The sequence below is a fragment of the Cyprinodon tularosa genome, unplaced genomic scaffold (assembly GCF_016077235.1).
Source record: "Cyprinodon tularosa strain WSP-4 unplaced genomic scaffold, ASM1607723v1 ctg7, whole genome shotgun sequence".
Taxonomy (NCBI): domain Eukaryota; kingdom Metazoa; phylum Chordata; class Actinopteri; order Cyprinodontiformes; family Cyprinodontidae; genus Cyprinodon; species Cyprinodon tularosa.
The window spans coordinates 5,322,185-5,345,935 of NW_024039451.1; the positions used below are offsets into that span (position 1 = coordinate 5,322,185).

Below are 23,751 nucleotides of genomic sequence, written 5' to 3' on the forward strand. Positions count from 1 at the left end.
GGTCCTGACGGGAAAGTATGAACATCTTCAAGATGTATTAATACTTTTAGAAGGCTAGTGCTGCTTTCCTCAGCTACAGACAAATAGAAACTACCCCTAATACTTAAAAACCGGTGAGGGAAATGTTTCTTTCCTCATTTCTTCCTGCAGCTGACCGTCGCATAAAAAAAAAAAAAAGTCATGTACGGATTAAATATTGACCAACTCTTGGAGGAGCCTCAGCAAGAACGTAATGTACAAGTAATGGCATGGTTTATTTTTAGAATCCATGCTTTAAAAAGTCAGCTTTGCACTTGAGTGAATGTGTGTGCATTCTATGTTTTCTTATATGGGTTGTAGGCAAGATTGAGGCATCTTCTTTGGGAGAAAAAAAAAACGGGGAATTGTGTGAATTAATGTGTACATTTCCAGTACACTCAGATCTTTTTTATTCTTCTGAAAAGGCAAACATAGCCGAGCAAGGACATAAGTCACGTAACCTGAATTTTAATTAAGTGCTTCCTGTTTACGGCCCCCCAAGTGGCATGGGGCCAGGCCCTCTGGGGGCCCACCTGTACTTATTGGATCCAACATACCTCTACTGACCCAACTGGAAATGACTCAGTAACTATGCATGGAGGGTAACAACGACCCTTTAGTAATCCTCCCACCGTTTGGATTTCAGCCATATCATAAATTAGCCCTGTGGTTTCTGCCGTGTCGTTTAGTTTTCATTATTAACACCAATTCAAATAAATTTCACCTAAAATTCCTGAATATTTAAACTTAAACATAAAAGGAATATTAAGCCCTAAAGGTAAGGGAAATTATTATCAAATAACGATTTGAAAATAAAATAAATATAGAATAAAAAAGCATTGTATGAAAAACTGTAGCTTATTCATAATAAATAGCCAAGTCCACTGTTTATCATTTGAGAGGTTTAATATAATGAACCCCATTGATTTCAGAGCGCTCCTTTCATGTAACCATGATAAATATTTGATGACTGCTGTTGGGCCCTGTACTCACTGAGATGGAAACCAAGGAGTGTAGGGATAATAAAGGAAATGTGTGTGTGTGGATGTTGCTATAACATATGGAACAGAGAGGAGGAAAGTGTGTGTATGAATGGAAAGGGTGTAGTAATGACCCCCCTGTGAGCGGGGGGAGGAGCCCCCTTGTCTGGCCTCCTCCTTTATACCATTAATAAATAATTAACTAGAAATCTGCCAGTCGGAGCAAACTGGTGGCATATTACAAGGCACTATGTATGGCAAAGGCTATCAGCCAGAGGGTATCCATTCATGTGCATCAACCTATCTCCAGGGATGGGAGAAACTGATGGGGGAGTGGGTGGTTGAGGGAGGCTCAGTATGCTGGTCCGAAAAGTGGGGGTGTCAGGAGGGAGGTGTGAGAGATGCAGAGCAAACAGACAGAATCAGTCTCATGAAGGAAACCTTGCTATGACCATATAAGGGCATGGGCTCTGCTTTAGGCTTCAGATTGGTGGCTGCCATGCACTCATCTGGTGGCGACTTCAAAGTCATTTGGGGGGAGAGTTTGTGATGTCATGACTACCAAGATGGGCAGGTTTTATTTTCTTTGAAGAAAAAAGATAAAAAAAAACAGGATGTGGAAGAAAATATTGAGATCTTTAAAGAATAAGAGCAGGAGAAAAAAAGTATATGTTCCTTAAAGTAGCTGATAAAATATCTATACTGGGAAAAAAAATATTATTTGTTAGTTGGTTCATTTTAAGTTTTGGAGCACATGATCATCAGTAACTATTTCCTTTTTTTTACATTGCAACCATAAAGTCCAATGTTTTTATTTATGTCCTAAGTGATAGACATGGGGAGGTTTATAAGGAAGAGCATAGCATGTTTTAAAGAAATTAAATAAAAAACTGTGAAGTGGGAGTATTTGTACTTCATTCCCCTTAATATATACTTTGCTGTACAATTTTACTTTTGTTAATTCTTCTTTTTAAAGTGGCTCTCAGTTACAGTAGACTGAAAGTTACTGGCCAAATCCATTTTTAAAAAAGATTCTCAGTTTAGTTTTGGTCTGGACTTTGACTGGGCCATTTTAAAATGTTAATATACTTTCTTTAATAATGTTCCCACAGAGCTCTGGGTGTAAGTTTGTGTTTTTTGTTCTATAGGAAGGTAAAACTTGAACCCAATGTCAAGAGTTTTTTTTAGAAGGTTTTCTTCCAGGGTCATTCTGTATCTAATCAGCCCTCTACTCAAAATCTCTTCCAAACTTAACTGAATCTGCTAAAGATGCTGTCAACCTGTTTCACAACGAGGGACGATGTGTTCAGGCTTTAAATGCAGTGTTTGACTCAGCATTTTATGTGCAGGGAATAAAACTTAATTGTAGTCAAACCTGTCCAAAGCACGTTCTCTTTTCTCTACAGAACTCCTCTTTTTGTACTGAGGTGAAGTTTCACAAAGATGGATATTTGCACGAAAAAAGTGACATCTATTAACAACAGGTTACATTCAATAATATTGAATTATGCAACTGATACTATATATCCTTTTTGCTTCCACTTTACATTTAAATGCTACTTTGAGTTGGTCTGGCACAAAGAATTATGATTTAATAAACAAAAGTCTGTGTTAAAATAAATCTAAGGAAAATAGGAAAAACATGGAAAATAAGAAAGTAAAAAATAAAAACTCTAAAGAAGTGTTTGGTTTTACTTTAGAGATATTTTGACTTTTTATCAAAACAGAAAATCTAAAAAAAATATTAATTACCGAAGCAGCAAATAGCATCCAAGAAAATGAAAGTATGAATATGAATTTTCAGTTCTCATATTTTACATTGAAATTTGTCATAGATTTAGGACAGAGATAGAAATCCTTTTCATCCTATCATGGGTGACTTCATCTATCGTATCTGCAAGCAACAATCAACTGAAAACAGACATGGAAGTGAATTTCAACAGGTCAGGAAAAACTTCACAAATTCCTCCCTCCGGATTCATTCCCAAGTACATAAGTTCAAGTAAAAAAGGATAAACAACCGTATGGTATGAGTCATTTCTACTGAGAAAGAGCAGAACACATGAAAGCAGCCTAGACCTTTGCAAAGGGAACATTAATCTACAACATATACATACTCTGATGGAAAACATCCTTCAAAAGCCACATTGTATATGTGAAGTGTTTCAACTGGATGAGTCTCATTAATTGAAAAAAGTCGAGTAAAAACATTGCCTTGTCTGCAGTGCTGACTCCTCATCTACCAAAAGTATTTGAAGAATTTGGAGCCAATTTAGTAGGCTTCTAATTTGTTCCCCATTACCCCTCTAACATGAAACAATGCATTCCTGGATAAAGTAGTTGAATTTATAAAGCCCTACAAGCCTGTTGCTTCGCTTAAGAAAACAATCAAACAAAACACAAGTAGTTTGGTGCTTTATATTCTGACACTCACCTCGCCCTTCTTCCAGGCTACAGACTGGCGCCTTGATGTCGTCTCCTCGTTGATGCTGGACAGAAAGTTCTGGGAGATTCTAAGGGCGTCCTGCAGGAGCGGATGGTCTGGGTGGCTGGTGGGTGTGTGCTTGAGCAAGTCCTTGTAGGAAATGAAGAAGTATTACATTAGAAACAAAACAAAAAAAAGGTTAGTGAAAACAATTACTGTGCTCAGTTAAAAAAATAAATAAAATGTATATATATATATATATATATATATATATATATATATATATATATATATATATATATTAGTGCTGTCAATCGATTAAATTTTTTTAATCGCGATTAATCGCATCAATGCCTGAGTTAACTCGCGATTAATCGCATTTTAATCGCACATTTTTTTTCCTGATTGAAAATCATTTAAATACTCTCGATGACATACAAAAAAATACACACAGGCTAGGTTTGTGCCAATGTTCTTTTTTTAAAATGAAAACAGGTTACAGATACTGATTTATGCCAAAAATAACAAATATGTAGCCAAAAAAAGGCCCTGAAAACAGGCTGATGTAAAAGACAGTCTTTACAGTTAATACAGTCTTTTGAACAAAGACAAGCATTTTACCCTACTGCTATAAAATTTTGTAGAGTTAACATTAGATGTTAATTAACCAAGGTAATAATGAACAATTTTCAATCAATACATCAAAATCAATAGACCAACATCACTAGATGGAGGTAGTCTATGCCCTAGAAATTTACTTTTCAGCCTCTTAACAAAAATGAGAACACACACACAAGCACCCACCCACCCACACACACACACACACACACACACACGATACCGACCTGTGGCGTACACATACGGCAAGAGTGCCGTAGCAGATTCCATTTCACCTCAGTAATCTGTTTTCTCAGCGTATTTCAGGTTGCTACTAGTTACCAGACACTCAACTTGTTTGTTGGTGGTGGGGCTTAAAGAAAAGGCACTAGTGTCACCCAGTGTTATGAGCGTCTTTTTCCCTTGAGGAGCTCCGCTCTCGAAGCCTATGGAAAATGCATACACTGGGGGAAAATAGCCCCGCCTTCCCGCAGGCTGCAGCGGGATGTACTTGGAAAATTGTACCATAAAACCACATAGCGTTAATCTCACGTTAAAAAAATTATCGCAGTTAAAATGGCCTCGCGTTAACGCGATAATAACGCGATAATTTTGACAGCACTAATATATATATATATATACGTAACTGTGACTTTGGGGCTGCTACTTACATGTAACACCAAAGTGCTGCGTGTCACTCGGTCCACTGGTTTATACAGCAAAGCTGCAGTCAAAATTAAACAGAAACCAGACTGAAAATTTGATTCTGCTTGCAATGAATTTAAAAAAGAAAGATTGACAATTTAAGTTGACTTAAAAAAAAAAAGATAACACGACTGACCCTCCAGTGAGTTCTTGGCCATATCCTTACAGTCTTTAGGGCTCCTCACCTTAAGGTTCTGTTTGAGCAGAAAAAGCACCAAAATTAACTTGGCATCAATGACACAGAGTAGTTTAATGACATCAGTTCATGTTCAGGTTATATTATATAGTTATATTGCTTCAAGTACTAAAGCTCTTTCCCTTCCAGATTAATCATTCCATCCTCAGCAGCTTTTTTACCCCACTATTATGGTCAGATAGCTCAGAGCTATGCATCATGGCTTAGACCATTAACAACTCTTCCATGATGGATTTCCTGTCTAGCATATAGATGCCAGCTTCAACTCTGACTGAATGGCCCTCATGAAACATGGACAAAGACCGGAATTTAGAAAGATTCATGAGGGTTGAAAAAAAAAAAGATAGAAGTAATGAGTCAAGTATCCCAAAGAAATGCCATCAGACTTTAGGGGAACATTTATTCCCCATTTAAAACAACAATGAATGAGTAGCTTTGTTTTTGAGATTAAGACTTGAGACTGAGATTAATATAAATATTAATTTTAGATTATATCAATTTTCTGTTTGTTATAAAACCCTCTAAAATCAAATACTAGAAACGATACTCTTCAGATGTATTGTAAACTATTAGGTAATTGCACCATGTTTATGGTAGAAAAGTTTAGGTTTCTAAAAGCATAAAAGTATCTGGGACAAAAGAACCTAATTCTTAAAACAGCCTTAGAAAATATTTAAGCATATCTACTAAAATGGAATAAAATATAAGTTATACAGTATGGGAATACTAATAATATTAAAACAATAATCACACCTCAGTTTAATTGTCTTTCGATTAAGCTACAAATTATAATAAGGACCACTTTTAAAACAAGATGAACAACTTGATAAAATAATTCTAATGGCAAGTAAAAAAACAAATATCAAAATGAGTAGGCATTGTTTCCCTAGTATAAAATGAGGGCTTGTATCTGTATAGATTTTCTTTTGAAATTACCAATGAAATATTGAAAACAAGTGGTTAAAATCAGATTGGATGGATATCAGCAGCCATAAAACTCTGGAAACCAGCTCTGAAAAGAATGAACAGATGACATGGTGAAGATTCAAACAATGTTGTCAAACTCAAGGACTGCAGGGGAGAAGAGGAAGATTAGGAAAGCCAATGGAACCATCTCTGGTCCAGCACTGGAAAGTCTTTCATATCATAAATCAGATTTTAATTGATTACAGGAAATTTAACTACTGTGGACAAGATTTTCATGGATCCTTATTTCAGTAGCTTTGTTCCATTACCCTACACAGTAATTGTTTGCCATTTTAAATTCTATAGCCACAGTCAACAACCCTGGACCAAGACAGCAAGATTTACAATGTTTTAAATAATTATCAAAAAGGTCCAAAAGTATATCTGTCGAAGGAACTGACTAGGCTAAAACTAGGCCAAACTTCTGATATCTTTTGTTTATGTAATGTGATTTAATGTTCATGACGCAGCCATGTGCACGAATGGGTGTTTTTTGTTGTTGTTTATTTGTTAACTCAGAGCCCTCAAGGCTTTTTTTTTTTGTCTAGCTTGCAAAGCTGTATTATAGGCCATGCTCTGTATTTATTGATCAAATTAATCTAAGATCTTTTGAAAATGTTAATGTTTTTAGTAATTCCAGTAAAAAAAGAGACTACATTGGCTGCTGCAGCTTTTACATCTAACTGAGTAATGTTGTACTTAGATTAAAAGCTGTGCAAATAGTAGCTCACCCACGAGTAGTAAAACTAAATATCTTTAGTTTCTTAACGATGCTCCTTTGGCAGTTAAAAAAAAAGATTCTAAAATAATTTCTAAGCCATTTTAGTTATTGACAGCCGAACCGATTGAAAATGCTAGCACTGGCCAGGCATATATAAAACACATTCAAAGCAGAATGAAAAGACTAAGATGTTTTTTTCCTCGTGGGTCAAGGATTTCCTCCTTTTGCCATTTTTGCATCCAGTGTGACTTTTTAAATATTAAATGTGAGCATAATTAAGGCTCTAGATCAAGTAAAGTAGTGCATTAGGTTATCCTGGGGCTGGACCAGCAGGTCAGTCAGGAATTACCACAATGTGACATCTTAATAAATATCTTAAGAGGGATATAATAACAAGACTAATGTAGAATATGTACCACTGAAGGAATGGAGAATATAATTTTAATGCACTTTAAAGAAAATGTTCAAGCTTTAATGCTTTAACAGTTAATGTTGCCAAAACATCAACAAATGGGGTTGGTTTTAGGGATGAAAACTAACAGATTATTATAGAAAAGGAACAAGATATACATGTGAACATAAACAATTGTTTGTATCTGAATAAAGAAACCTAACAAAGTGTAAGAATTTAAATACATGGAGATTAAGGAAATGGTGTTAGTGAATAAAGGGAGTTGTGCAAGTACAGTTCAACAGGGACAACAGGTTTCGAGTTTCTCTTTTTGACTCTCAAAAGGTTGCTTTTAAAAGAGACGTAGAAAAGTGAAGTTAGATCTTCCATAACTTAACCAAGTACCGATTTCCCATCTTATTAGGTCAGATGGAGACAATGGGATTCCTCTTTTCCTCACCTCAGAGATTTCAGCAAACTGTGAGTTAGCCTGGCAGCACTTTTCTGCTGTCTCTACAGCAAGCTCATAGTTGTCCAGGAATGCCCGATACACTCCAAGCTGGCTCGCCTAAAGAGAAGAGAGTTCTTCATTATGAAAAAAAATTTAAACCAATAAAAAAGACAGAAATTGTAAGTAAAGGCTGAAAATGGCCTACCTAACTGCAACTGACATGAGGGGGGGTAATCTAACTAAACATCCAGCAAAGAAGACGGACGTATAAAAACGACCCCATTTAACTATGGTGCTCCTTGACGCTTGCTGCTATAGCAACTGGGAGACCTGTTCTGCGCTGAGTGGCATAATTAATGACTGCTGTAACAGAGGCTATGATAGTACATTTAGGAAGCTGGATGACAGAATTAAATTCCAGCAAACGCTGCCTGCCAGAGCAGAGATTCATCTTAGTGGAGAACAAAAGGATGATCAATTCTTCTGAACAAAAGCTGAGGGGAGAGCTTACGGTGCAGCGGAGGTGGGCCCTGTGTGAGCTGTCAAAGCCCAATCAACCTCCCACCCCCACCTATCGAAACACACACACACACTATACTATTAAAATACTGAGAAAATCTCTTTTGGTCTTTTTAGGAATTTATTTTAGTGCTCTATTTGCCTTTTGCGATAGTGGTTCAATGTAAAAGCTTGAATATTTAGGCATATAACAAAATACAGCATTTTATGCATTTTTCTCAAAACATAAATCCAGAACACAGAAACCAAAAACCGAACCTGGAGGACAGTCAGCACATGATGGTTTTGGAAAGCATTTCCCTTTTTTAACTAAATCTACTTTTTATGGAATAAAGTGAAGAAAAGCCATCATTTTGTCAAAAAAAACATCGGTTTTATTTGCTTTAATCAGACTTATTTCTTTTTCTTTGAAAATATTTCAAAAGTGTCTAATGCTGAGTTTCACTTATAGGTTAAAATATAAATACTAATGAAAATAAATGATTACTTCTGAAATTCTTTTTTTTATAAAGAATTATGCAACCTGCATGTATCAACTTATCCTCTGGAACAAAAAAAATAAATAAACAATATTGCAAAATCACTTTGAATTGTATGCATGGAACCTGTACAGGAACTGTAAAAGTTTCAAGCTACATGCCAAATATTTAAGAAAAAACTAAATGCCATATTTTATTTTAATATTAAATTAAACATTCCCAAAACAGATTTAACATGCTATTCGGCAGAAAAGTTGTCTCACTATGAATCAGCATGAAACAGGCAGGTGTTGCTTTAAAAATCCTTCCCCAGGAAGCCCAATCTGCACTATAGCAAGAGTGATTCAGAGCGTGACATCTTGAAGAACGGGGGAACCCAAACGCCCCACAACCACATCCCCATATAACAGCGTGAAGGCTTATGGAATGTAGCCATAGAGTCAGAGCAGAAAATGCTTTAGAGAGATAGAAGGAAAGTGCTTAGGTGTTGGATTTCACAGCCTGGGACTTTCAATTTGTTAGACTAGGAGTTTAATCAGCACTAGAAAACATTTGCAAAACTGACAAATGAAAAACCAGACATTAAATGGCTGAACTTAGATTGCTTATTGCTCTAGAAAACATTTGAGCCAAGAAAGAATTGTTATATCTACAAATATTCTACAAAAAACAGGTATTTTAATTACTACACCTAAATTTAGTACAATTCATCATCTGTCCTCTGATATCAGGCTTGATTAGTTCAAGTTAACAAAAACAACAATCACCTTCAGTTCATTTCTTGAACATGCCCATGTGTTCATGACTGTTGCTCACAAATTTGTTACTTAAATCTTGTCCCAGAAACTGTGAAAAACAACAGATTTGGATGTTCCTTTACTCATCTCTAAGAAAATTCAAAGCTAGTTCCCAAGTCTGAAGCTCATGTTTAGCAGGATCAGGATCACAACTGTGAACGCGCCCCATTTCCTGCCTTGAAACGTTTCTCTCCGACACTTCACTCTCCTAGCCTGTCAGGGATGCTTTGCCTTTTCCTCTTTTCGTTGGCTCTCTCATCTTCCTCGTTCTGATGTCTCATGACAATCTGCAGGCTTTACTAAGCCTTTGCAGATTTGAGAGTCATGGTGAGACAGCTCTATCAGAGTTCCAGCAGTCGAAAAAATCTACTTGGCTTGTTGGCTCCCATCCTTTCACAGACGTCCCAACCCCACGAGGACTCATGCATCACCTCCTTTATTCCCTTTTAATTCCTTCCCCTTGTCTGCAGAACAGCATAGCTGTAAGTACTGTTTGACAGTAAGAAGGGATAAGATAGATGCAGCTTCACTGCGTTCAGTCAATATTTGCCTGATTTTCTGGTAAGGATTATTGTGAAAAAAGAAGGCAATCTTGATAAGCATATATGGTTTCAGTACAGTCCTGCTTTTCCGTAGGATAATCAGGCTTCTAAAGCATTTTCCATTTCAAATCCTACATTTTTAAAGACTCAGGTTTCTGAATATTTCTTGTGTCTTTCCAAACAACAACAACATTTCAGTGGAAAACAATTACCCTGATTTGGCTTTTACACTTTTGAGACTTCCTTAGGTTTCAAACCATAAAAAAGGTTCAACAGCCGACAGAAGTTGATTTCTAATTCAAAAGTGTCCTAAAAGACAAATGCATCAAACCTGTCGAAAAGAAAAACAGCTTTTTATGACACAGTTTGCGATAATGGCTACTTAATGCTGCCTTTAAAGCTGTAAAACGTAATGGTTTAATTGCATTATAGCTACACCAGAGCTAATCTTTATTTGTGATATGGGAAATCGCATGGTATTATGTTAGGAAATGTTATATTTAAATTGAAAACTTTTTACGTTCTGTGAACTTTTATACTGTAGAAAATAAAATAGTTAGGAAACAATACATTTTCCAAACCAAATTTTCTACGTCCCTCACTCATTAAAACATGGATATATAACATAAATATAGATTTGGATATTCAAAAGTGAAATGTATTATAAATATTCTCCAGGATTAAAAGGAGAGGGTGATTTAATAATCTTTTTTTACTTCGACGATTGAGGTTTATCTGTTTTAAATACAAATTTTATTAATTTAACCTAAAAGAGAAATTAACTATATAAAAGGAAAAGTATTCATCTTATAGTTTTATTAGTTTGTATGTGTCTATGTATCAAAAAATTAAACAAAATCAATCTTATTTTCTTATCCAAAGCCCAAAGGCAGCCTTCAGAGATTAATTAATAAGATTTTGTATGTGTGTGTGTGTGTGTGTGTGCACATGTGAGTGTGGTGAAAAGGAGCTCCTATTTATAGCAGCTTCTTGAAGACACAAAGCACACAGCGTTGTGATGGCCTCAGCTGCCTGAGGCAGAAAGGGGGCATTGTGAGGTAGGCCCCAGCTCCCCTCTGTGCGCATGTGCACACCAGAACATAAACCAGTCGAATGGGGGGGATAGACAAGGGGCATGAAGAAGAGATCAGTGGGAGAGAAGCTGTATTTCTCAGAGTATTAACAAATGATTCATTGGGATTTAATTGACCCCCTGTGAAAATGATTAAATAGAACCAGTGTACTGTACATTTGGGCCTGACATTGTTGGGAGAAACGGCTGTAGGAAAAAAAGAGAGCAAGCAGCTGTTCAGGCAAAAAAAAGAAGAAAAAGAAATCCAGATCAATTTGCGTAATCTTGAAAAAAATAAGAATATCTAAAAAAAAAAAAAAAAAAAAAATCACATCTGCTTTTATTTTTTACGTTTATCAAATTTGACTGACAGACTGCTTCTGAAATCATATGGTTGAAAGATGCAGCACATTGAGTAATGCAACTGCAGCTTTGTTGATTTGCTTTAGGAGGGAGTCCAGAGAACATAAATGTCACTGCAGAACCCTGAATGCCCTTTTCCATTGCTGTCAACCTTTCTGGCTGCCCAATGTTGTCACTTTGATTAGGGGTAACATCACGCAGCTACAGCCAGGGACTCAGACGCAGTCATGTCTGCTCAAGGACTAAAACTACAAAGAGGCCAAGCTTTTCAGAAAAGGCCTACCAGTTTCTGGAAGAGGTCCCCAACTCTCTGGTGGTGGCTCCATTGCTGCACACGGGGCAAAAGTCCATCATAGAACTCTTTGTGAATCTCGTAGAGCTCAGGCACTTTGAAGAAGATGGTTTCTATCTGGGCCACTGTGAGAACAGGCTGAGATGTTGTAGCAGCTGCTTTTAAAGGCTTCATTGGCTAAAAGAGACAAAGAGAAGTTAAGTTTAGCCGATTTAACGAAATACAGCGCAAATTAATGAAGTAGGGTTAATGAAGCGGCCATTTTTTTTAAATCCAATCCAATTTTATTTGTTAAGCACTTAAAAACTACCACAGCTAACCAAATCGTTGTACTAAAAAAAAAAAAAAAAATATATATATATATATATATATATACACACACATCTATATATATATATATATATATATATATATATATATATAGATGCATACATCTATATCTATATATACACTATATTGCCAAAAGTATTTGCTCACCCATCCAAATTATTGGAATCAGGTGTTCCAATCACTTCCATGGCCACAGGTGTATAAATTCAAGCACCTAGGCATGCAGACTGTTTTTACAAACATTTGTGAAAGAATGGGTCGCTCTCAGGAGCTCAGTGAATTCCAGCGTGGAACTGTGATAGGATGCCACCTGTGCAACAAATCCAGTCGTGAAATTTCCTCGCTCCTAAATATTCCACAGTCAACTGTCAGCTGTATTATAAGAAAATGGAAGTGTTTGGGAACGACAGCAACTCAGCCACGAAGTGGTAGGCCACGTAAACTGACGGAGCGGGGTCAGCGGATGCTGACGCGCATAGTGCGAAGAGGTCGCCAACTTTCTGCAGAGTCAATCACTACAGACCTCCAAACTTCATGTGGCCTTCAGATTAGCTCAAGAACAGTGCGCAGAGAGCTTCATGGAATGGGTTTCCATGGTCGAGCAGCTGCATCCAAGCCATACATCACCAAGTGCAATGCAAAGCGTCGGATGCGGTGGTGTAAAGCACGCCGCCACTGGACTCTAGAGCAGTGGAGACGCGTTCTCTGGAGTGACGAATCGCGCTTCTCCATCTGGCAATCTGATGGACGGGTCTGGGTTTGGCGGTTGCCAGGAGAACGGTACTTGTCTGACTGCGTTGTGCCAAGTGTAAAGTTTGGTGGAGGGGGGATTATGGTGTGGGGTTGTTTTTCAGGAGCTGGGCTTGGCCCCTTAGTTCCAGTGAAAGGAACTCTGAATGCTTCAGCATACCAAGACATTTTGGACAATTCCATGCTCCCAACTTTGTGGGAACAGTTTGGAGCTGGCCCCTTCCTCTTCCAACATGACTGTGCACCAGTGCACAAAGCAAGGTCCATAAAGACATGGATGACAGAGTCTGGTGTGGATGAACTTGACTGGCCTGCACAGAGTCCTGACCTCAACCCGATAGAACACCTTTGGGATGAATTAGAGCGGAGACTGAGAGCCAGGCCTTCTCGTCCAACATCAGTGTGCGACCTCACAAATGCGCTTCTGGAAGAATGGTCAAAAATTCCCATAAACACACTCCTAAACCTTGTGGACAGCCTTCCCAGAAGAGTTGAAGCTGTTCTAGCTGCAAAGGGTGGACCGACGTCATATTGAACCCTATGGATTAGGAACGGGATGTCACTTAAGCTCATATGTGAGTCAAGGCAGGTGAGCAAATACTTTTGGCAATATAGTGTATATATATTTTAACACTGTAAAGAAGCTCATTGATTAAATGCTTTAACTTTGTTTCACATATATATATATATATATATATATATATATATATATATATATATATATATATATATATATATATATATATATATATATTTTAACACTCTGTAAAGAAGCTCATTGATTAAATGCTTTAACTTTGTTTCACATTTTCTCATGTTAAGAAGCCAAAGCTCAATGAACTTAAGTGCCATTTTATGCAATAGACTAACACAAAGCAGCACATAACTGTTAAGTTAAAGAAACTAAACCCATATTTTTTTAAAGCTGTTTTTGCAAAAATCTGAAAGATGTGGTATTTATTTGTGTTTAGCCTTCTTCACTGATATAGTAAAATAAATTGCCAGTGTCAGGCATCAGGAGGAATTGTTTCCAAAACGGATACAGAAAGAAATGGTTGTCCACCGAAACGTGATGATCGAGCGAGCAGAAAAGCACCAAAGAGGCTCATGGTACCTCTGGAGGAGCTGCAGGTACACACAACCCTCTGGTAGAAGTATTTGACAAAACCAAAAATGATTCGTTTTTAAATTCCTAAACCTGATCTTTACAGAAAGCTGGTTTAAAGACACATTTGATTGTAAGATAGACATTAGAAGTTCTATTTAGTCTGCTGCAAAATTAAAAACATGTGGACAAAGATGTGACATGTGGATTCCTCTCATAACTCTCCTACTTTTGTTTATAAAAACCTTGAAAAGTATGTCTTCAGCGACTCAGTGCTCCTCATCAGGCCAAAACCCATGAACAAAGATCTTTTAACACTCTTTACAGGACCTTGCTCTCTTAAATGGATGTTGATGAGTGAAGCAAAGCAGAAATGTTTGAAGAACAAGCATTGAAAAACATTGGCCTCTCTCATTGGTTTTGGAGAACATTGGCTTAAGTTTAATTAACAGCAGGCTGATATTGTGGATGCAGCTTTTCTCACCAGCAGCAGAGCCTCTAGGTGGCTGAGGTATGCTTCTTCTGTGGCCAAGATCCCAGATAGAACCCACTTCCTCATCTCCAAGCCCTTTTCAAGGTCACACTCCGTCTGTGAAGAACATAAACACAATTAATTTTAAAACATCTAACAAATCTATGTCATGCTAAATAATCAATACAATGTTGTCAATCTTTGCCTCGCAAACTTAGTAAAAACTTTCAACATAGCTTAAACTGTACAAAACTGTTATAAGTGCTACAATCAATCTTATGTCTGACCAATAAAATCTTGTTTATTCATATAAGAGGGTTAGAGAATGATAGATAATGCTTTGAATTTATAGCTAACAATGAAAGGTTTGCAGGAATGCTCAATGAAACAAAGACATCCGGAAAAAAAAAATAAAAAGAAGCATCTTAGGCTGCTTCAACATTCCCCCCTAACTGAGTCAAAGCTCACCGAGGAGCACAGACATGAGAGAAAACAGAACAACAGAGAAACTCCTCGGGCTGCCTTGTTTAACCACAAAATCTGAAATAACTCAAACAGACAGGGTTTCTCCCATGGAAGAAAAAAAAATGTTGGTTCTTAACTATGTGCATGCAGGGGAAACAAAGACAGGCTCCAGTCTGGAGGTGGGGGGGATTTAATCTATGCAAGTTATACAGAACAATAAGAAGACTTTTTTTTAAGTTGTCAAAGGACAATGTATTTGTCTTTGCAAATATTTAATCAAATTTAATGACATAAAACTACCCTTTGCAGCTAGAACTGCTTCAGTTCTAATGTTGGGAAAGAGTTTCCATAAGGTGCAGGAGCACAATTAGGAATATATCTGACCATACTTCCAGATACACGTTTGTGAGCACATTCATGTTGGAAGATAAAGCATCTCCACAGCAATTCTCCCCGAAGGTATTCAGGGAGAGTCAGGCTGACGAGATCAGTCAAGTTTTTCCACAGAAAAACCAACTTATCTACATTTTTATGGTTATTGCTTCTTGCATGGATACACAGTGCCCTGTGGCCCCTTCTAGTTCAATGTTTGAACAGGGAGGGGCCATCCCCAAACTTCTCTCACACAACTGGAGCCTCAAACATTTGTATCACTGAAATTTACTGGTTGAGCCAATCTGTTGTAAAACACCTTTCTGAATTGTAGAATAGGAGGCAGGATTTGTCACTAAAGAAAAGAGGATGGCTTCAGCTAATGGAGGCAACTTCTCAGACATTCAAACCTAATCTATAAGCAAAGAACACATGTAGAGTTATCATCATTCAACTGGTTCACTAAGGATAAGGTCTGTAACTGTTTCTGTGTCTGCAGATAGTCGAGAACCTCTGTGACTTATTTTCTTTTTCCTTTGCTAACAGATTATTATAAAATATTTAGCAGTCAGGGAATTTTACAGTTGAACCTAATACACAGTGGGCATCAAGTCATGGCATTACACTAGAAGTCAACATTTCCAGCTTGAGTTGAGGGCCACTGAGGGGTGTTAACATTTTTTATTTTGGTAGCATTTTAAAGGTAAATTTTTCAAATAAAAACATTACTCTGTACCGTTTCATAAAACAGGGGTAACAACACATTGCACCATGTTTTCCAGCTCTGATGTCTGTGGGTGTACATGCATTTATTAAAATGAGGGGGCTAACAGGTTTGAAGTGGTTTCCATGACCACTACATAAATAGATGGGGATGTAGATAACAGCAAACTGTTAGGGCTCAAAATAATCACCAAAACCCTCTAGGTTTATAATAGACTGCATTACACAGGTGGTTGTTAACCAGCAGTGTAAGTGCTTTTATTAGTCTGCAGCTCCTGCAACAGGCATCTCACTATGGTTTTACTAGAAATAATGCTTGATTGAAATTGGAGAATACAGATTTGGGCAGTACAGATGGCTTATGTGGTTTTTAGTTAGTGGTTGAAGCTCAAACAACAATATTAGAGGATGTAGAGAGATCATGATATGATTCAATGAGGAAAACGCAACCACGCTTCCTCATTCCGGCCCTAGAGGTTCAGTGTCCTGCACCTTTAGGATGCGTCTCTGCTTTAACACACTTGAGTCAAATAATCAGGTCATTAGGAGGATCCTGGAGAACCTGACCGACATCTGAGGGGGTAATTCTGTTATTTGATTTAGGTGTGTAGAAGCAGAGACACCAGAGATGTCAAAAGTATTAATATTTATTCCTCAAGTTAAATTAATAAATCCTACTGTTTTAAAAAACCTTTGTAGAAGTTAGAGAATCAAATGAAGCTTTTTACTCAGGTAAAAGTACAATTCTTAAAACTATTTGAATTATATAAAAAGGAAAAAATTTAAGGACAGATGCTTTAAACCTTATACTGGTAATGCACTATCCTATTAAAGGAACATTTTTCTACAATTCTGGATGATAACTCTGTTATGCTTCATTTTATGAGTTTTATAAGTAATGGTAACAGTGTCAAATTTAATTTTGAATCCTCTTACAAAAGTATTTATTTTGGCATACGGTGAACAACAAGTTGGTTCAGTACTGAGTCCAACCTCAAAGAAATTAATTGTCTGGGTGGAACTGATTATTTTTATTTATTTTTCTTAAGCCATAACAAAAATTTGCTTAAAGGGAAAAAAAAACATATTTTTAAACTGTAAGAAGTAAAAAGTAGAGATAATTGCAAAGAAATGTAAGGAGTAGAAGTAAAAAGTTGTCTAAAAATGATTACTCCATTATAGTATAGATAGCCCAAATTTCTACTTAAGCAAGGTAACAAAGTATTTGTACTTCATTACTTGACACCTCTGCAGTAAACTGAACTCAAGAGCCATAAACTCCTTTTGATGCATTACCAACCCTAAAAACTCATTAACTGTAGGGCTATCCTACTGAAAAATAGAAAAAATAAATAGATATCAAAATGAGATAAGAATGCAGTAATGTATTTCACTTTTGGTTCATTTAGTTTGCAGTGAAATCTGTGCAACTGGTAATGAATACAAAATCCTTCCATTTATTTTGTATAAACAGAACAGTTAAAAAAAATAATATAAATGCATCAATCAAACTGCCTTAACCTAGTTTAAAGTGTGCAGTCACCTCATTAAAAGCTTAATATTTATGTTTTGATCTTCATAGCATCTTATTACTACCTTTTTCTGTCAAATGTTTACCTTAGTTTCACCAATAAGATAAAGTAGATTAAAGCTTTAGACTGATATGTTATGATGAAACGATCAATCAGCCACGTATCAAATTCTCTCTTTACGCGGTCAGTTCCCTGTTTGGCAAATTTTTTACTAATTGTAAATTACATGAAAAAATTTTTTATTATTATTTCTTGGTCTCTGTGATATGATGAATAAAATCATATTAAATTGTTATATTTATTTTAAGACATCAAATAAATTGATAATGATAACCACAGCACGTTTAGTCCCTTTTAGCTTCATCTACTCGGGTAGATCATTTAAGATTCTTATGATCCCAGACAGCTTAGTATCATGCTTATTTCTGGGGATAAGAAACTAAATAAATATTTTACATAAGAACTAAAGCAGAATAATTACGTTTTAAACAATAAGCTTGAAGTTAATTGTAACTAACTTATTTAAAACACAATTTGCACAAAACATACCAGTAGTCTGTTCCTCTTCATGTAACAGAGCCTCATCTTTGAAAGTTTATGCTTCTGGGGAACCCTCTGATCTCTCTCTGTCTAATTTCTATCTATTATCCTCTTCTTCTATGAGCACCCTGAGGAGGATTCTGACAGGTACTGCATTATGTATAACGCTGTTTAGAGTTCAGAACAGCATAACACTGACTCTTTCAATTGCTAATTAAATGTAGGCTCTAAATATGCTTATAATACTGATAAAAGTTTGTGCATGGGTTATTACACTCCAATGCAACTTATATGACCTTAAAAAGAAAATAAAACTAACTGTGACAATGACTGAAAATGTGTATCAGCTTCAGCATTTGCAGAGTAACATGAGGGTACATAGCAAACATTAAAAACAAGGTTAAGCAGCTTCATTGTAAGACAAAAAAGGAGAAATGAAGCATTTATTCATTCTTTCAGACCTCGGAGGCCTTCTTGAGAAAGTGCCCAGACAATCCATCTTTTATATGATAAGCCAAACTTTGGGTGCATCTTTAGAGGCATCTATTTGCATGGTTGAAACTGTACACCTAAACAAGAGCTTATCCAGATCTGATTTGATTCTTTTTTCGGTGCTACGGTTGGATTGGCTATCATTGTTATCACTAGGCTACCTCATTTTGGTCACATTTACACAGTGGCGGCCATTTTGTGAGTTTCACGACCCATTGTTCTTAGCTCAAACCCGCCTTGTAGCCTGGCTTCCTGGTGCTATCTGAGCAAATTCATTCTACTCCAGTGCTGCTACATTTTAATGCATTTTTGAGTCATTTTTTACTATTTACAGTAAAACTGAATTAAGCTTCACTTTTTTGATTGCATTTAAGATCTCTACATCAGTTGTTGTTCCTATCTGCTGCTATTTTAAAGGACACCATAAATAAATTATTACATCAAGCCTTAAAACTTGAACATACCTTATTCTTAGAAAACCTTTTCCCCTTTATTAGCTTTTCATTTACCTTTAACTGTTTATAGTGTTTTCACAGTTATTAGATATAATAATACTGTAATGGGGATTATAAACCAATAAAGGTGCCAATATTTTAAACTATGGCGGTCCCTTTTGTGTTAACACTGCGAGGAATAGAGACGATTTCCTTTGGTTGGTGGTTAAAAACTCACAACTATAGCCTAAATTGCTGAAAGACAACTGGATTTTAGCAGCTGGTGCAGAAGTCCAACTTTGGGTAAAAGAATAAACAACCTTGGTGAATAAGCAGATAGTTAGAATCATTAATTATATTAATGGTAATTAACCATAACTTACATTTCTAGTTACCTTATATATTCATCATCTGCTGGTAAAATTGCACACTGGCTAAATAAACGTCACATAAGAAACTTGTGATTTAGGAAAAAAAAGCAAGGTATCTAAATCAGAGGTCACAGATTAGGGGAACAGGGTCCGGATCCGGACCCAACCTGATTCAAAACATTTATAAATTACTGCATGTGGTCTGACGACATTCTCTAAACGTCACTTGCACTGCTTCTCCTTTTATTACGGTAAAACTATCTGGAGGGTCCGGAACCAGGCTGCACGTGACACAAATTAGCCAACAAGCTGTGTCAGTCAGGATTGCTGCTGTTAGTTACTTTTAGATGCAGCAGGCAAACCTGTGGCAAGCCGGGCGATGGGAAAGAAGGAGAGGACGATGAGAAAATGAGAGCAGAGAAAGTGTGGACTGCTGGAAGAAGTGCGGTAAACTAGTGAAAGAAAAGTGAAATGGTGTGCTCAAAGATGACCCTGCACATTTTGAGTGTGTTTGGCTAAACCTACTGCCGTGAAGCAGGATTCCCCACCATGGACATAATAAAAAAATAAATATCGACCCAGGCTAAAAATAAGCACTTTGATATGTGCTTTAGAATGGCTTTGCCACCAATCAAACCCTTGCAAGGCAGCCTAAAGCCCACTTCTCTCATTAAGCCATGAAATAGAACAAAAAATGATCAGTTCAGGTGTTTTATAAAAGAAGTGAGTCAGGAAATTGTCTATGTACCAAACTGAAAGATTGTTGCGCTCTACTTCAAAAACAATTCAAACGTTAAAAGGAAAAACATTCTAACTTTTGTATTTTTTACTTAAAAACTAAATGTATAACATGGATACATAAACACCTGCATTTTATTTCAGTGTTAAATGCTGTTTAAAGTAACGGATTATAATAAAAAATGTCTCCCGACCTTTACTGGTTGATGATTTTCTTTATTCGGACACTGCTGATTTTTAATTTGTTACCCCTGATCTAAATGATGAGTTAACTGACTTTCTACAGATTTACCCTTTATTGCAGGTGACATTCTGCTGATAATATTACAAAAATAGTTAAGAAGGAAACAGAAAGTAGCAATTTTGTGAAGCTATATTTTTTAATCTGTACACAATCATTTTCTTCCATCTATAATATTAGAGAATCTTAATCTGATTCCTTCCTATGTTCATGCTTGCTTGGCTGCGTCCCACTTATCCTGTGTTGCACTTCAGTTAGAAAAAAAAATCGAAAATCTAAATAAGCCATTTTTTTCTTAAAATAAGTGCATTTATTCTATAACTGAGGAGGTAAGTGACACTTTGCCAATGGAACAAGACAATTTAATATAAGAAAAAACAATTGCATTGTCTTATTTCAGGCGTATATTATATAATTATCTTACTTTAAGAGTAAAAATACTCATTCCATCGGCAGATAATCTTATTTACCTACTCAAATTAAGTGTAAATACACTTAATTTAAGAAATGTTGACTATCCCCCCCCCGATTTTTTTTAAGTGAAACACGCATTAATCCAGATTCTGCAGAAGTTAGATTTTTAGTGGAAATATTTTCAATGTTTTCTTTATGTCATCTGAACAAAAAAGGTAATGTTCTCACCTATGATATGATATAAAAGGCATCAAAAATGAAGTTTTAGATGCTTTTTAGATTTGCAGATTCATCAGTCATTCCATAAAGCTTGAAAAAGTGAGTATTATAGTTTGAGAAATAAAGCTGTCATTGATTTGAACTCTTCATTATCAGTTACATCTATTCTCCTTTTGCTTTCTAATGTCAGGAACAGTTACAGAAGGACAAAAAAAGGAAACTTTAGTGAAAAGCAAATCCTCCTTAATGGTGAATCATCACAGTGACATCATAAATCCATCAGCTCACACTGGGCCAACCGCAGCCTGTCTGGGCTCTGATACATAAATCACAGCAAGAGACAGAGATCATGTTTGAGGAGGAGTTTTCAAAGGGCAAATAAAGGACAACAGTTGCTCTGGAAGCTTGTAAGAGTTTGTTTCACTAGGAAGGTTGTTCAGGGTGAATTGTTTTAGTGTTTCATCATATATTTAACTGGCTCTCAGAGAAGAACTCTCAGACCCCAACAGATGCAGTGAAGAAACAAAAAACATTAGTGTGAATAAGTAGTAAATATGTTGTAAAGTCAGACAGCTGACAAATAATTTTAACAAGAACCATTCAGTAAAGTGCCAACCCTGCAGCTACAATGTTTGCACAAGCTATTGATTTATATAGCTTGGGAAAATATAGCATATTACCTCTCTTAGGTCCCTAGTTAGATTAAATTAAGACCACATCTGATGATGCAACTATTTTTAAATGATTCTGATTGAAAGAATTTTAAGAGATGCACCCTCCCCTTCTCACCAGATGCCATGTTAGAGTTTTCCTTTGACAGTGAGAGAAATTCAGGTCAGACAAACTCACCTGGAATCTCAGAAACCACTCTGTACTGTATGTGCAGTTTGGGGGAGTGCGTACTTCTCACCAGTGGGGCACCCTACTCCACTGGGAGCTCTGGGCATAATGACTTTTTGTGCAAAGGGCTACAGCACAGCTCCTCATTCATTGCTGTTGCAGCTCCTTAATGAGATTGTGTGCAGCAATCGTTGTTATGATCCTAATAACACTATTAGAACAAATTACACCAGAGTCCTTTGGTTTTTGCTTTGGGATGAGGCCAGCACGATACGTTTGGCTTTAGATTATCTGATTACCGCATTGTGAAGAAGGTATAGGGCCAAAACATGCACACCCTGCAGGCAGATTTCTCTCTACAACAAAAATCAACCATCATAGCATTCTTAAGATTTTGAGCATGCTCAGAACAGCTGTCACACAGGGAGCCCACTGCCCTCTTTATGCGCTCTTGAAGACCTCTCAGCAACCCTGTGGAGACCACCTATTTTCTGAATGATTTTCAGTATTAAAATTAAGTCTGAATTTGGTGTGAAGGGATCCTAAAAAAGAAAGACAATTCTGCCAATGTAGAGATGCCCCTTAATTATGTACTAATTTAAAAAGCTGTACTGTACAAATTTAAAATTAAAGGAGGGAGTATTTATGCTGCCATGATTATAAGTGCATTTGGATTACCTAAATTTGTCAGAATAAAAAGTTTGCAGATCAAACATTTAAATCAATCAGTGAATACACCATTTGCTGTTGGATGTACAGAATGTCTTATATTATACACATGGAAAATATTGCACAATAGTTTAGGATTTTATCATAGAAAGGTAAGAAAAGCATTTATGTTTTGATATTTATCATTTAAATCAAGGGTAACCAATGAAAACTCAGCAGGGACCGAATAAAGAAAATCAACAACCAGTAAAGGTCCGGAGACATTTTTAATTATAATCTGTAACTTTAAACAGCATTTAACACTGAAATAAAATGCAGGTGTTTATGCATCCATGTAATACATTGAGCTTTTAAATAAAAAATATAAAAGTTAGAATGTTTTTCCATTTTAAAATTTAAACTGTTTTTGAAGTAGAGAACCACAATCTTTCAGTTTGGTACAAAGACAATTTCCTGACTCACTTCTTTTATAAAACACCTGAACTGACCATTGAAGTGGGCTTTAGGCTGACATGAAAGGCTTAAACCTGGGTTAGATTGGCGTCAAAGCCATTCTAAAACACATATCAAAATGCTTAATGTTTTTTGGACAAAGGCATCTGCTTACCTTTTATCTAGAAAGACCATCATGTATTTTAATTAATTGATTCATTTGTTTCCACAGATAAAGAGGAAAATGAGGATGGATGGGAGGCAGTGAATATTTTTTTAAGTAGTTGGAATGAGAGATAATATGATGTTCTCAAAAAGTAACCAATCTCTAAAGGTTCATTTGTTTCTTTCATGGGTTCCAGCATCTGTGGTTACAAGGTGGGGAAAAAATAAACAAGACAAAATGGAAGTCCTCTAGTTGATGAAAATATGTTTCTTGCAAGAAAAGATTAAGCCTTTCCAGCCACAACTGTGGGTTCTAATCCCACAGTTTTGGTATTATGGTCAACAGCTGTAACTGACCGACTTGGAGGACTCCAGTGATCCTGAGGAGAGTGTGTCCCGGCTGCTACGGCTTTTGGAACTGAGGTGTGGAGAGGATGATGGTGAGTCGTCAATGTACGGCAGGATGTCATGGTGCCGCCGCTGCTCCTCTTCTCGGTCCGCATCGTAACCATATGATGGAGGAGTTCCGGTAAAATGACCATCTGTGGGGAACGAAAAAAAAAACATTAAGACCTCTTCAACGTTCGGAATTTGCACTTTCCCTTTTCTAATAAAGATTTGAAATAAAATCATCATCATCAACTTTATTAATAAAGTGCTTTAACAATGACCAAGCTGAAACAAAGTGCTTTACATCAAAGATAAAACAACTATGGGTTGATAAAGCTAAATGTGTAACAATAATGTATGCAGAACAAAAACAGTAACACTACAGAGCAATAAAACAGGTAACAGTTGAATTAAAAGAAAAGTAAATTGGATTGGAAATGCCTCGCACTTCTTCAATTTTGCAGCTAAGCTATTTTCCTTGGGGGGAGGCTAGAATGACAGAAGGATGTACTGCACAAACAGATGTGCAAGAAATTTAAATTG

At 36.5% G+C, this 23,751-nt stretch overlaps 1 protein-coding gene across 1 annotated transcript in view; it reads right to left on the reverse strand.

Moving 5' to 3' along the window:
- The window catches only part of LOC119772046 (breakpoint cluster region protein-like), a 43,632-nt gene extending 20,324 nt beyond the window's left edge, over nucleotides 1-23,308 (reverse strand). Inside the window, exons 1-7 of the mRNA XM_038268317.1 lie at nucleotides 23,176-23,308; nucleotides 14,184-14,288; nucleotides 11,506-11,691; nucleotides 7,460-7,567; nucleotides 4,862-4,919; nucleotides 4,692-4,744; nucleotides 3,433-3,573 (exon numbers count right to left, since the gene is read on the reverse strand). Of these exons, the coding sequence (XP_038124245.1) occupies nucleotides 3,433-3,573; nucleotides 4,692-4,744; nucleotides 4,862-4,919; nucleotides 7,460-7,567; nucleotides 11,506-11,691; nucleotides 14,184-14,258 (621 nt within the window). The 5' untranslated portion in view covers nucleotides 14,259-14,288; nucleotides 23,176-23,308. The remainder of the gene's footprint in view (nucleotides 1-3,432; nucleotides 3,574-4,691; nucleotides 4,745-4,861; nucleotides 4,920-7,459; nucleotides 7,568-11,505; nucleotides 11,692-14,183; nucleotides 14,289-23,175) is intronic.
- Between the last annotated feature and the right edge of the window lie 443 nt (nucleotides 23,309-23,751).